This window comes from Syngnathoides biaculeatus, chromosome 8, assembly GCF_019802595.1.
Source record: "Syngnathoides biaculeatus isolate LvHL_M chromosome 8, ASM1980259v1, whole genome shotgun sequence".
Classification (NCBI taxonomy): Eukaryota; Metazoa; Chordata; class Actinopteri; order Syngnathiformes; family Syngnathidae; genus Syngnathoides; species Syngnathoides biaculeatus.
The window spans coordinates 28,255,456-28,271,256 of record NC_084647.1 but is presented as its reverse complement, the minus strand read 5'-3'; the positions used below and the strand labels follow the sequence as shown (position 1 = coordinate 28,271,256).

Genomic DNA, 15,801 nt, shown 5'->3' with positions numbered 1-15,801 from the left:
TGGCCCCGGTGAATCGCGTCCGGGCAGGGAAAGCCTCAATCCATTAATCTTTGTCATTATAAGGGTCTTTTTGCCGTGTTTTGCCGGGTTCCTCACCAAAGGTGACACAACCCTGGGCATGGAGCCTCAGACAACTTAACTCCTAGGATCATTGGGAAAGAAAACCCTCCACCACAATAAGGTGACAATTTCCAGGAGGGTTTTAATGAAATTCCTTGAAGAAATTTGTGAAACCTTACCTTTACCTTGATTGCTCTGAAAAATGCTCATGAATAAGATTCATTTTTATTATTTTTATAGTTATTATCACGGTGGCACGGTGGTGCAGCTGTTGAGTGTTGGCCTCACAGTTCTGAGGACCAGGGTTAAAATCACGTCCTCGCCTGTGTGGAGTTTGCATGCTCTCCTCGTGCCTGTGTGGGCTTTTTATGGTCACTCCAGTTTCCTCCCACATCCCAAAAACATGCACACATGGGAGACTCTAAAGTGCCCCGAGGTTTGATTAAAAGTGTGACTCTTGTCTGTCTCTCTGTGTTCTGCGATTGGCTGGCAACTAGTTCAGGGTGTATCCTGCCTCCTGCCCGGTGACAGCTGGGATTGGCTGGATGCACGTCTCATACAAGTACAGTAGTGTTCAAAACAATAGCAGTCCAATGTGACAGAGCAGATTAATCCACATTTTCAGGATATATATATATATATTTATTTATTTTTTTTCATTATTATTTTTTTTTAAGGTGCCACAAGTTGATTAACTCCATGTCACACTGATGTGAAGAAGTTATTTTAAAAAATGGTGGTCATACAACCAAATGTGAGTGATTCAAAGGATTGACAAATCTAAAAAAAACAAAAGTTTGTGGAAAATAGTCTAGTTTGTAAATTCAACGGCAAACATTGGACTGCTATTATTTTGAACGGCATTTTCCGTTAGGGGTCACAACAACGTGTCATCTCTTTCCATGGAAGCGTATCTCCTGCATCTTCCTCTCCAACACCTAATGCTCTCATGTCTTCTCTCACAACATTCATCACCCTTCTCTTTGGTTTTCCTCTCACTCTTTAACCTGGCAGCTCCATCATCAGAACCCTTCTACCAATATACTCACTCTCTCGCCTCTGGACATGTCCAAACCATCAAAGTCTGCTCTCTCATGTTTATAAAACATCCAACTTTAGCTATCCCTCTGATTTCTTATCCTATCAAACCTACTCACTCCTAGAGAGAACCTCGCCCTACACGCCTCTCATTCATGCACATATATTCTGTTTTACTTCGGCTAATCTTCATTCCTCTCCTTTCCAGTGCCTGCCTCCATCTTTCTAATTGTTCCTCCACCTGCTCTGATTTCACTACAGATCACAATGTTATCTGCGAACATCATGGTCCAAGGGAATTCCAGTCAAACCTCATCTGTCAATCTATCCATTACCACAGCAAACAGGAAGGGAGCTAATCCCTGATGTAGTCTCACCTACATCTTAAACTCTTCTGTACTTTTCCACGAGCGTCCTCAAATACTTAATACTGATCCAAAAGGAGAAGGACTCATAAAGAGATTGGGCAGTTCCAACAGGTCAGCCTCCTAAATGTCAAAGGGAAAATTTTCTTCAGTGTGCTTGCTCATAGGCTAGCAGAATACCGAGGTCACACAATGAAGTTATGGGAAAGGGTAGTGGAGGCTAGACAGAAGTAAGTATCTGACAGAAGTAAGTATCTGCGAGCAACAGTACGGTTTCATGCCTAGAAAGAGTATCACAGATGCATTATTTGCCTTGAGGATACTCGTGGAAAAGTACAGAGAAGGCCAGAAGGAGCTAAATTGTGTCTTTGTGGATCTCGAGAAAGCCCATGACAGAGTACCAAGAGAGGAACTGTGATACTGCATGCATAATTCTGGTGTGGCGGAAAAATATGTTAGAGTAGTACAGGACAGGTTGTGAAAAGGTTGGATAAGATTAGAAATGACCTCACTAGAGGGACAGCCAAAGTTGGATGCTTTGGAGACAAGGTGAGAGAGAGCAGACTTCGATGGTTTGGACATGTTCAGAGGCAAGAGAGTGAGTATGGAGGTAGAAAGGTGCTGAGGGTGAAGCTGCCAGGCAAAAGAGCGAGAGGAAGACCGAAAAAAAGGTTGATGGACGTTGGAGAGGAGGATGCACGAGATAGGCTTAGATGGAAAAAGCTGACACGCTGTGGCGACCCCTAACAGACGGCTTGATTTAATATCAGGTCATTGGGTAAGAAATCAATGTTGATCAATGATATCGTTACAACGTATGGTCTGGACTATTTGTTATTAAATGAAACGTGGTTAACAGAAAGTAGCTGTAATACCATTTTAAATGAGGCAACAGTAGCAGATTTAAATTTTATGAACAAGTGTCATATAGGGAAAAAAGCTGGTGGTATTGCTGTTATTTTTAAATCATTATTTCAATGTAAAGAAATTATACTGGGTGATTTAAGATCTTTTGAATATCTGTGTTTTTTAGTTAAGGGTGACCCAAAGATTATCATTTTAATAATTTATAGACCTCCACAATACAATGGAAAATTTATGGAGGATTTTTCAGAACTGCTGTCAGTTATTTGTACAACTATTTTGTCATAACAGGGAACTTTAACATTCATGTTGACAATAACATAGAAAAAACATCCAAATAATTTTCTGCATTACTAGACACGTTTGACCTCTCTCAACATATTAAGAGTGCAAATCACACTTAAGGTCACGTCTTAGACCTGGTCATCTCTAAGGTTGTTGAAATTCTATCATATGACATTAAGGATATGGCTATTTCTCAACATTTATGTGTATGTTTTGAATTACAGATTCTTACAAAAGTTCAGACAATCTCTATCTCTACTAGGAAAAGGTACATAAATGAAAGTACTGCCACTAAGTTTATGGAGACTGTAGCACAGGCACAGCCAGACTGTGAATGCTGAGACAGTTGATGAACTTTTGGATAATTTTACCTCAAAAACCACAAATGCCATGAATGCTGTCGCCCCTGTTAAAACTAAGACCATCCTGGGGCGACCGAGAAAAAACATGGAGGAGCACAATGATGGTCAAGAGATGCAAACCGGAGTGTAGGAAAGCGGAACGCAAGTGGAGAAAAACTAAACTCTAAATTGACTATGACCTCGACAGACAATGTCTTTGTAATTTTAACAAAGAGTTAGTTAGCGCTAGACAGCAACACTTTTCTGAAATTCATCAGTAAGAACCTCAACAATACCTGTGTTCTATTTGCTGTGGTTGACAAGCTTACAACCCCCCCGAATCAGATTCATCCAGAACTTGTAACAGCTGACAAATGCAATGAGTTTGCCTGTTATTTTAGTGAAAAAATACAATCCATCAGGTCAAATGTCAGGACAAATCAGCAAAAAGATAATCTCACATTTGAAGCCACCCAGAGAAAACTCTATTGACTTGTCAGAATTTGATACAGTTGACCAAAATACTGTAGAGAAAACTGTTCAGCAGTTCAAAGCATCAACGAGCTGTCTCGACTCAATACCATCTGACTTTTTCAAAACCTGTGAAGTCAGTCCTACCTGATTTGCAGCAAATAATCAATTGCTCACTTCAGTCAGGCAAGTTTCCCAAAGCTGTTAAAGTAGCTGCTGTTAAGCCTCTTCTAAAAAACAGAGCACTGGACAATTCCATGTTAGCAAACTAAAGACCCATCTCAAATTTTCCCATTCATAGCCAAGATTCTTGAGAAAGTTATTTTTAATCAACTCAGCAATTTTTTGAATTTAAATTGACTTTTTGACAAATTTCGATCAGGGTTCCGACTCATCACAGTACAGAATCTGCTCTTATCAAAGTGCTAAATGATATAAGGTTGAATACTGACTCAGGAGAGGTGTCAATTTTAGTCTTGTTGGATCTCAGCACAGCTTTTGATACAGTAGATCACAATATAGTGCTTAAACAGGTTGAAAACATGGGTAGGACTAAAAGTAACGGTCATTCGATGGTTTAGGTCCTACATGGAGGAATGGAGCTATACTTTGTGACCATTGGAGGTGCTCGGTCTCAGCAAATGGCAATAACCTATGGGGTCTCTCAAGGGTCAGTTCTTGGACCTCTCCCGTTCAGCCTGTATATGCTACCCTTGGGTCAAATTCTTCAAAACTTGAATTTTGACTACCATAGCTATGCAGATGACACACAGTTATATTTAGCAGTGTCTCCAGATGACTATAGTTCAATTGAGGTATTGTGCCACTGTCTAAATCAGATATATAACTGGATGAGCCAAAATTTTCTTCAACTAAATCACAACAAAATTGAGACAATTTTTTTTGGCAATAAAGAAAAGCGAATTGCTGTTAGTAAACACCTGGACTCTCTATCTTTAAAAAGACCAAGTCTGAAACCTTGGTTTTCTGATTGATTTCTACCTGACTTTCAACAATCATATCAAATCAATCATAAAAACTGCCTTCTACCATCTGAAAAACATATCTAGAGTCAAGTCTTGTATGTGTTAAGCAGACCAGGAAAAGCTCATTTGTGCTTTTATGTCAAGTAGACGTCACTACTGTAATGGTCTTCTGACTGGACGCCGCAAAAAGAGTATTAAACAGCTGCTGCTCATTCAGAATACTCCACCTGGCGTTCTGACCAAAACAAAGCGGTCAGAGCATATAACGCCAATTTTAAAGTCTTTGCACTGGCGTCCAGTCAGCTTTAGAATAGATTTTCAAATTCTGCTACTGGTCTATAAATCACTAAATGATTTAGGTCCTGAATACATGACAGAAATGCTTACGGAATACAGACCCAGTAGATCTCTGAGATCGACTGACTCAGGTCAAATAGTGGAACGTAGAGTCCAAAGCAAACATGGTGAAGCAGCATTTAGCTATTATGCTGCACACAAATGGAATAAGTCGCCAACAGAGGTCAGGTCAGCACCAAGTGTGAATGTTTTTAAATCCAGGTTGAAAAGTCTTCTTTTTTTCTCATGCTTTTTAGAATATATCCACTTTTTGATCATATTACATGCACTGTATGCGGTTTAAATTTTTTTTTTAAAAACACATTTTGTCATTTTTATTGTTTTCATCCCATTTTAAATGTTTTATCTCTTTGTTTTCAAATCCCTTTAATAATGTAAAGCACATTGAGTTACCTCATGTATAAAATGTGCTATACAAATAAATTTGCTTTGCTTTGCTTTTAGCAGTGCCCCGTCCTCACTATATACAGTTTTGACGGTACCGATCAGCTGCCTCAGGAGTCCCACAGGCCAGAAATGCCTGATAGGACTCCTCCTTCATTTTGACGGCATCGCTCACTGTTGGTGTCCATGTCAAAAGAACAGACCCATTGTATTTGGCATTCCACTGATTGTTGCATGCACTGTCCAGGTGCCGGTCATGGTGTTTGGGGGTTGCTGCCATGACAGCCACTGACCACCTGATTGCCAAAGCTCCGGTCGGCCCCGTGAGCAATGGAGGCCCGGAACATGTGAACTGGTGAACCGCGTCCTGGCAAGGGAAACCTGAATCCATTATTTTTACCTGTCATAGGGGTTTATGGAGCTGTACTTTGTCTGGTCCTTCACCTAGAATCTGCTTGCCATGGGTGACCCTAACAGAGGCGTGAAGCCCCAGACAACTTAGTTCCAAGGATCATCGTGACACACAAACTCCTTCACCACTATAAGTGGAGATGAAAGTCGACTTTTGTGAAAATTCCTGAAAATCCAAATGTGAGTACTAGGGGGGTCCGGGGGCATGTCCCCCCGGGAATTTAAAAAAAAAATGGATGGCTGTGGTGCATTCTGGCGATATCTGTGAACAAAATTCAAACAAAAATTGAAAGTAAAATTTCCAAGTCCTGACCCAAAAAAAAATTGGGCCGAAGTTCCGCCCCCCACACCCCTATCACTGGATACCACAAAATCACATTTGTCATTAAAATATGCTTAAAATATGCCATTTTATCTCTACACAAATAAATTAGGTGAACTATTCAGTAAAAAGACATCTAAAATCGTCATTTTCCCCACATTATACATTTCATAGTATAGATATAGAATATACACGAAAATATATCGAAGAATTTCTACAACGTACACCAAAACATCTTAAAGAAGTTGATCTGTAGTAATTACTATTAACGTTTAAGTCTCAAACTTTTTACATCACGTTGTATTGATACACTTGACCACATACCTCACTATCTTAGATAATATCTAGTAATACTAATAGTATAATCAGTTGCCTTGAATATTTTGATATATATATATATATATATATATATATATATATATATATACACACATACACACACACACACACACACACACACAGTCACTCACATTTGAAAAATGTCCAGGTGTGGTCAGTCATGCTCGCAGATAAGGTTGTGGGTGTGATTAGGGATGGCCTTAAAATAACTGGATTATTATAACATAACAACAAATTAAAAATAAAATATACAAATACTAAAATAGAAACTAACTAAAATAGAAAACTAAAATTTCAAACACAGAAATGATAATTTCCAATTTCAACTAATATTAGTAGATTATGATATAAAATGGTATTTAAAATTTTTCATCAATAAAGACTCTTGATCTGACAAATTTTATCTGAAGCAAAGTTAAATGCACTGGCCTGTCAAGGAATAAAAATGAACGGTCTATCCCCGCAATGTTTTGAAAATGCTGAAAGTTTAGTTCAACATAATCGGCGTTCGTGGCAACAAGCTAGCAATACAATGTAAACAAACATTCCTGTCGTGACGTATTGTTGTGGAGGGGGCACGCACCACGGGACTGCCGTAAATAGGAGGCCGGCTTGTTAGAACGCACCTTTATGTGCATGCGGTCGACGTATTGGCCACACCTGAATCAACCGACAAGGTGGATGATAGTCTAATGTTGTTGTTGTTTTGTTTTCTTTCACGCCGTCACACTGCCTCCCAATCGACGCAATGAGCACCCCTGGTGTAACTGAATTTCCTTTGACATGGCTCATGATGTTGACTTTCAACGTAAATGCGCTCGCATTACGTGAAGCAGTTCTGAACATGCGCTTTCGTACATGCTCCGTACATGCTCAGTACGGTTAACTTGCATTTCCTGTTTCCGGATGAATACCGGTTGGAGCAGGCTTGTTTGGTTAACAACATTTATGAAATAAACATAAATTAATGTCAAGACCACACAAAATAAGCGACGTCTTGAGAGAATATGAGGGGAGGGGCGTTACTCTTACTAGCCTCAACATGGTTACGCTCGTGAAAGCAAAACAACAAATTCAAACGCATGTTCGTCCAATGTTGTCAACTAATATCCGGATTAATTGTAGGCAAATTTTCCACAATTTTCCAGAGCAATTTTCATGAACATTTAAAAATCTGGAATTCCGGGAAAATCTGCAGGACTTTCATCACTGTATAAGGTGACACCTCGAGGAGGGGGTAATCATTATTATTAGTCATAATTATCATCATCATTATACAGTCGAGCGGCATGGTCGAGCATCTGGTTTGATCGTTGGCCTCACAGTTCTGAGGGCCGGGTATTCAAATCCCGGCCCTGCCTGTGTGGACTTTGCATGTTCTCCCCGTGCCTGAATTTTTTTTTCTGGCCATTTCGATTTTCTCCCAAATCACAAAAAGATGTATTAATTGGAGAATCTAAATTGCCCCTAGGTAGGTGTGATTGTGAGTGTGATTGTTGTCTATCCCTATGTGCCATGCGATTGCCTGGCAACCTGTTCACTGTGTAACCCGCCTCCTGCCTGAAGATAGCTGGGATAAGCTCCAGCACTCCCACGACCCTTGTGAGGATAAGCAGCTCAGAGAATGGATGGATTATTAGGTCTTTAAAATGTAAATATTTTTATCAGTCTTTGGAAGGAGACAAAAAAGCTCCAGGGAGAAGAGATAGCAAAGGTGGACAACTTCAAATACTTGTGGTCAACAATACAGAGCAATGGAGAGTGGGGTTAGGAAGTGTAGAAACAGGTCCAAGTGGGGTGGAACAGTTGGCGGAAGGTGTCTGGTGTTCTATGTGACAGAAGAGTATCTGCCAGGATGAAGGGCAACGTTTATAAAACAGTGGTGAGGCTGGCCATGATGTAGGGATTAGAGATGGTGGCTCTGAAGAAACAACAAGAAGCAGAACTTGAGGTAGCAGAAATGAAGACGATGAGGGTCTCGCTTGGTGTGAACAGGTTGGATATGATTTGAAATGAGCTCATTAGAGGGACAGCCAAAGTTGGATGTTTTGGAGACAAGATTCGAGAGAGCAGACTTCGATGGTTTGGACATGTTCAGAGGCGACAGAGTGAGTATGTTGGTAGAAGTGTGCTGAGGATGGAGCTGCCAGGCAAAAGAGCGAGAGGAAGACCGAAAAAAAGGTTGATGGACGTTGGAGAGGAGGATGCACGAGATAGGCTTAGATGGAAAAAGCTGACACGCTGTGGCGACCCCTAACAGACGGCTTGATTTGAATTTGTATCGTAGAAATAACGTCACACTTGGCAAACGAGAGTATGCACCTAGCAGAGTAGATCTGAATACTGCTATGAATGATTTAATGTGTACGGATTTGGAAAAATGTTGAGTTAAAACTTCACTATGGAACTCATCAAAAAATTATTTGTTGTTGCCTTGTGCTGGACTGCAAGCAAAATATGGTCAGCATGTTATTGAACTGCGAAGAATTAGCCTACCAATCCTGGGCATGGTTGCTTGAATCCTGAGGCGGCAGTGGGCTGACAAGTCGAGATACTTGGATCCAGACAGCATCATACAGATTTTTCTTTGTGGTGTGAACAGTGCAGGGAACAGTCAATGGCATGCCAAACACAACAGGTCTGTTCTTCTGAGATGACAAGAAGTAAAGCTCTGTACGTATCTGAAAGAATAAGAGATATAATATTATTCTGTCAGATTTATACTGCACATTTTTGGTCAAATCGAACCTATTGGAAAAGAGAATGTGAACCCTTTTAAAATATCTGGATTTCAGGATATTGGTCATTTCCCCATTGTGTGACAAATAAAGGTGATCTTATAAACAGGATATGATCTTCAACAAGTCGAGTCTAAGTTTTCTAAAAGGGACTAGTTATTGTTGAGAACATTTGCACTTATTTCAGTTCTGAACTTACAAATTATGTTTACAGAAAAAAAACCTTCCCAAAAAAGATTGATGAAATATTTGATTTTAATTTGAAGTATGAGCAGAAGAAATGAAGAGCACCTGAGTTAAATATCTGGCCAAATAAGGTGAAATCTTGATTCCTGGAACAGGGATGCAAGGCACCACCCACTGGCATGGAAAGAATCTGCAAGTGTCGTTATCCATGGCAGTGGAAGATAAAATTTTTGTTTATAACGGTGCAGAAATATTGTAAATATATGTCTTGATCACTGTGTCAGCATGTCAAGTCGCTAAAATTTGTCAACTTTTTCTGAATGAGAAGTTGAGAATTGTCTTAGTCAAATGTGATTTTAAACAGTAAGCAACTAATCTGCCACAACCAAAGTTAAATAACTATTCTTTGCGTGTGAGGAACAATGTCGGGAATGATTGAACCACCTGTCTATCAGCTAGACCTGTTAGTCCGCCTTTAAAAGTTCACCTACACGCCATGTTTTATCCTAAGTCAGATGCACCTGTGAGAGGTTGTTCGCTGCATAAAGACACCTGTCCACCCCATACAATTAGTAAGACTCAAACTTGTAACATGGCCAAGACTAAAGAGCCAGACACCAGAGACAAAATTGTACAACTCCACATGGCTGGAAAGGGCTACGGAGAAATTGCCAAGCAGCTTGGTGAAGAAAAAGCCCACTGTTGGAGCAATCATAAGAAAATGGAAGAATCTAAACATGACGGTGAATCTCACTTGAAGTGGAGCCCCATGCAAGATATCACGTTGTGGGGTCTGATCCTTACAAAGGTGAGGAAGCAGCCCAGGACTACACCACAAGAGCTGGTCAATGACCTGAAAAGATCTGGGCCCACCGTTTCCAAGGTGAGTGTTGGTATTACACTAAGACGTCATGGGTTGGTCTCATGCATGGCACAGAAGGTTCCCCTGCTTAAACCAAGACATGTCAAGGCCCGTATTAAGTTTTCCAATGACCATTTGGATGATGCAGAGGAGTCATGGAAGAAACTGTTGTGGTCAGACAAGACCAAAATGTAACTTTTTGGTCATAATTCCACTAACCGTGTTTGGAGGAAGATGAATGATGAGTTTCATCCCAAGAAAACCATCCCTACTGTAAAGCAAGGGGGTCGTAACATCATTCTTTGGGGGTGTTTTTCTGCACATTGGACAGGACGACTGCAGTGTATTAAGGAGAGGATGACTGCGGCCATGTATTGTGAGGTTTTGGGGAACAACCACTTTCCCTCAGTCAGAGGATTGAAGATGGGTTGTGGCCGGGTCTTTCAACATGACAATGACCCAAAGCACACAGCCAGGAAAACTCGGGAGTGGCTCCGTAAGAAGCATATGAAGGTTCTGGCGTGGCCTAGCAAGTCTCCAGACCTAAACCCAATAGAACAGGGAGCTGAAACTCCGTGTTTCTCAGCGAAAGCCCAGAAACCTGTCTGATCTAGAGAAGATCTGTGTGGAGGAGTGTGCCAAAATCCCACCTGCAGTATGTGCAGACCTGGTGAACAACTACAGGAAAAATTTGACCTCTGTAATTGCAAACAAAGGCTATTGTACCGAATATTAACATTGGTTTTCTCAGGTGTTAAAGTAATTATTTGCAGCTGTATCACACAAATAAATCGTTAAAAAAATCATCCATTGTGATGCCAGGAAAACCAAGGAGTGGCTCCGTAAGAAGCATATGAAGGTTCTGGCGTGGCCTAGCAAACCCAATAGAAAATCTTTGGAGGGAGCTGAAACTCCGTGTTTCTCAGCGAAAACCCAGAAACCTGGTTTTCTCAGGTATTAAAGTAATTATTTGCAGCTGTATCACACAAATAAATCGTTAAAAAAAAAATCATACATTGTGATTTCTGGATTTTTCTTTTTAGATTATCTCTCTCACAGTGGACATGGACCTACAATGGAAATTTCAAATCCCTCCATGATTTCTAAGTAGGAGAACTTGCAATATAGCAGGGTGTTCAAATACTTATTTTTTTCCACTGTATGGCTTTGTGATTTTCAGTTCATTTATTTTATTTTTGTAATAAAGCTGGAAAAATGTTAACAATTCCATTTTTGTTGTCAATATGGGTTGCTGTGTGTCCATTAATGAAGAAAAAAATTAACAAATTATATTATCAAATGGCTGCAATTTAATAAAAATGCAACATTTAAGGGGTTCTGTATACTTTCAGGACCCACTGTATATGTCACAGTCTGTTTGCGATTTCCTCTGTCACAAGCCAAAGCCAGCCAATCAGAGTTTATCAGCTACAAACCCGAGTTCAGGCTTTGCTTGCAAACCAATCAGTTTCAGAGTGTCTCCCAGTCATCTGTGAAAGTTGACTGCTCTTACCCTGGATTTGAATCAATCTGTCACGTGGATTCAGACTTCATTAAAATCATGTTCAACTATTCTGGTGGTCTGGTGTGCTGCTTTTATATAAAACTTGCCAGGTGTTAGGATATTCCAAATTTGAAAGATGTCTTGATTGGTAATTCAACCTTTTTTCAGATTTTTTTTTTCCTGAAAAGAAGTGGTTTGCAATATTCCACCTGACATCGACATTATGGAGAAATAAAGGTAGATCCAAAAGAGTACACACAATTTTTCCTGCAACAGGAAAACTCATTACCAGTGTATTATAATTCAAGTGTGATTCTCACCATTTTTCTGTGCATGGCAATGATGTAGCCAGTAACAGCATTACCACTTCCTGGGCGATTTGGCACATGTAGGAATCTTTTTGCCAGTGATGCTTCTGAATTGCAGACTCCAATGGGACGCAATTTATTCCAAACGAGAATGGGATCATTTTCTTGGTGACATTTGGATGTTATACTGTTGACTATACAAGTGAATTCATATGATGAGTAAAAAGCAAGTACAAAAGAAAACTTTGTGTGGATTACTAACCACCTGAATAATAATTAAAATCCAGTACTGTAGTTATAATTGGCAAGGCTTACCTGGTGGTTTTGATGCTGAAGAACCTGGCACTGGGATCTCAAAAGCACACAAAAAGCTGTTTACAGTCAGATAGACATTCTGGTGATCCTGGGGGAAATTCTGAACATAATACATAAGAAAAATTAGACAGTGGTTTTGAGAAGACAATGTTGCATTTGTCAAGTTAGACAATTGTATTCAGTGTCAATGAAGCAAGGCAATTCCAACAAAAACTGCAGTTTACACAAAATTGTTTTTTGAAGGAACTTGAAAAAGATTGATACAAAGTATATAAATCCCGACCTATGCTGTCTCATTTGTTGATGTACATGTTGTGTGTGGTGTCCACAACGGGAAGAATGGACCAATGCCATCAATTTTTTTATGCTTGTATTTAGTTTACCAGTAAAGTAAGTGGACCACACGGTGGAGGGATAATGATTATGGAGGTCAGAGGTTGTAGTCACTTAACTCATACATACATAACAACATACATACACTTAGCTCATATGAAGGTTCAAAGCTTAACAGGCCAACACTTCTTTTGCAATAAATTATACAATTCTCGACTGATGCCGCCCGTTTACTAATGCACCCTCTACAGACCGTGTCACCCATATCTTGCCATCCAGAACCCTATTAAATATTAGGGTTAACATGGGGTCATTACCAGTGTTGGGAAATTAGTTATAGTTACGAGTTACTTCTCCCAAAAAGTAACCGTTACTAAATGAGTTACTCCAATGTAAAAGTAACTTGTTACTAGCAAAAGTAACTATTGCATTACATCCCCACATACATATAAGCCAGATGCACAGAGCAGGACAGCAAAAAACAGGTACCTCCAAAGATCTCTCCAAACATCCACCCACCCACCCCAGTCATCTCAACATTTTAGCCCTTAAACCAGTGGTTGTATCGTCGGAGAAGCAGCTTCTCAAACTTGAGGTCAGGGAGTCTGCTCCTCTTTGGTGTGAAGACCACCTTCCCCACACGACGTGCACATTTCTACCTTTCACCTCAACGAGGTTAAAGTGTATGGAAGGTCCTAATGCACCTTTTTGCTAATATTTTAGAGTTTTTTATGCAGAATTTGAATTTGAAATCTGTCATGAAGAAAACATTTTTATTTTTTGATTATCGGCAAAAATGGTCGCAAATTGCTGGATTCCCCGGAAAAAGACGGAAACAAAGTGGAAACAGCGGAGTAGGAACGTGATGTCAGAACCAGTGAAAACAATGGGGAGGATTGGAATACATTGTAAGAACAACGATGAATTTTCCGATATTTCGAGCGATGAACATTATTCTGAAGGGTCCCACGAAGAAGAATACGAGCTTGACAAAGGCGTTAAGATCATCAATTTCAACCAGTTAGACAGCATACACATTCGAATGGAGACGAAATAGCTGGCCATGAAGAAAGTGCCAAGCACGCAGGGAGCAGGATATGCCTCGTGTTGGAAACAAAGACTGGTAAGCATTTGTTAAGTTCTTGCTTGGTTTAGTTAGTTATAAAGTAATAAATAGTAAAGACTTTGATATCCTGAATTCTAATGATTTTCTGATAATTCGAGCGATGAACTTGATTCTGAAGGGTTCCATGAAGACGGTGAAGAATATGAGCTTTATAAAGGTTATCAATTTTAGCCAGTTAGACAGAAAACAGGTGCAAATACAGATGAAGTGAAGATGTCAAGCCAGCAGTCAGAACCAGGGAGGAGGACATGCTTCGTGTTGGAAACATTGACTGGTAAGCATTTGTTAAGTTGTTGTTTTGTTTAGCCATAAACTGATAAATAGAAATGGCTTCGCTATCCTGAACGAATATCTAAAGTTTTCGGTCTTGTTTTAAAATTATGCAAAGGCCGTGTATTTAGTCTAAGTTAATATATTTTCACGAATAAGGATTTTAATGAACGAAATCCCTTATAAAAGTTGTCACGTTAATTTGAGAGCAATAGCTGGTCATAACTTGCTTCACCATGAATACATTTGCATGTGGTAAAAATCTTGGGACTTCTTCTGTGCGACTTAACCAGACAATACCCAGAATTGCCCATCCTCATTTTGTCACAATTTTCCCAAGATGTCATGAACAAAATAGCTAAACTTTATACTGAAAACTGTAAACCGGTATCTTGTGGTTTTGTGTGGGCTCTAAATGCTTAAAATAGAAATATAAATGGGGTGGATGGTTCTGTGTACTGGGATGTTATGGGTCGTTGAGCTGCAGAAGTTTGTGAATATGAACAGATTTTTTTTTTTTAATTACATCCACAGGAGTGCATGTAAATGCTACATAACCATGGAAACAACAGAAGAAATGTTTGTTGCCATGAGAGTCAACATATTCATCAGAAAATGCCAGATTATCCAGAACTTCTGCTGCAGTGCACAGAGGACAAATTGCCAGCTGTCTGAACAAGGAAGTACTTGAGGTTTCCTATCTCTAATTCAGGCAACAGTATCAGCAGCGACTGGATTTTCCACAACACGAGTAAGAGCTATTTTTAAAATTATGAATATTAGTATTTCTCCTTTTCAGCTTTTTGCCATTTACACTCAGATTTTTCAAAATTAATTATTTATATTGTTAGTGTTCCTGCTAAAAGCAGCATTTGTCCAATCAATGCTTGTTCAAACAAAGTCCGATTCTGGAAAATCCTCATATGAGTATATATTTTTTTATTTTCAGGTTAATGCGACATACTGCTTATAGACAGCTTGTGAGATGCTGTTGTCGAATTGTTGGCAGAAATAATACAACTTTAATCCTACTATGTGTCTACGATTCTGACAGATGGCCAAGAGTACACAGGATTTAAGTGGTCCACATACTGAATATTTAGGTTTTGTCTTTGTGTAAATGTTGATACTTATAAACTTATGAAGTAAACATACACTACACAAGAACTAAAATCAAAGCATTTTTATTGAATTCTATGTTGTTTATAAATTTTGTTGTTTTATCAAAACATTGTTTATAAATATGTTTCTCACGTAACATTTTCACTGAATGCTTATTTGGTCTTTCAACATGAGCATCTTGAGGCCACCTGTGGTTGAAATATATGTTGCAGTATCCTTAGTTAGGGTTAGTCCACAGATTGATGTGTGTGTGTGTGTATATATATATATGGTGAAGAAAATGAGTATTTGAACACTGCTATATTGCAAGTCCTCCAAATTAGAAATCATGGGTGCATAACCACTGTGAGAGAGAATCTAAAAAGAAAAATTCAGAAATCACAATGTATGATTTTTTTAAGAATTTTTTTGTATGATACAGCTACAAATAAGTATTTAAACACTAAAAAAACTAGAAAGCCCTTAAAACTAACCATCATTTTACTGAACTTGTAGCCAAATTAAAAGAAGTCACACACTGTGGCTGAGATTAATCCTTGAAACAAAAGTGGCTAAAAAATAGCTTAAGTCCTTCTTTCACAGAACACCATTTCCAAACGTATTGGTGAGATGTCTGCAGACATCGAAAGTTTAATTTTTGAAAAGGTCCATGTCACTAGTAAGTTGACACTGCAACTTGACGAATACACTGATACAGTGAAGAAAATAAGTATTTGAACACCCTGCTTTATTGCAAGTTCTCCCACTTGGAATTTTTATCGTAGATGCATGTCCACTGTCGTCTTCTTCTTCTTCTTTTCCTTTAAGCTTGTCC

At 39.2% G+C, this 15,801-nt stretch overlaps 1 protein-coding gene across 1 annotated transcript in view; it reads right to left on the bottom strand.

Moving 5' to 3' along the window:
• Positions 1-15,801, bottom strand: part of usp32 (ubiquitin specific peptidase 32) — a 257,750-nt gene that overhangs the window by 69,636 nt on the left and 172,313 nt on the right. Inside the window, exons 25-27 of the mRNA XM_061827750.1 lie at positions 12,137-12,236; positions 11,834-11,883; positions 8,720-8,904 (exon numbers count right to left, since the gene is read on the bottom strand). Coding sequence (XP_061683734.1) covers positions 8,720-8,904; positions 11,834-11,883; positions 12,137-12,236 — 335 coding nt within the window. The remainder of the gene's footprint in view (positions 1-8,719; positions 8,905-11,833; positions 11,884-12,136; positions 12,237-15,801) is intronic.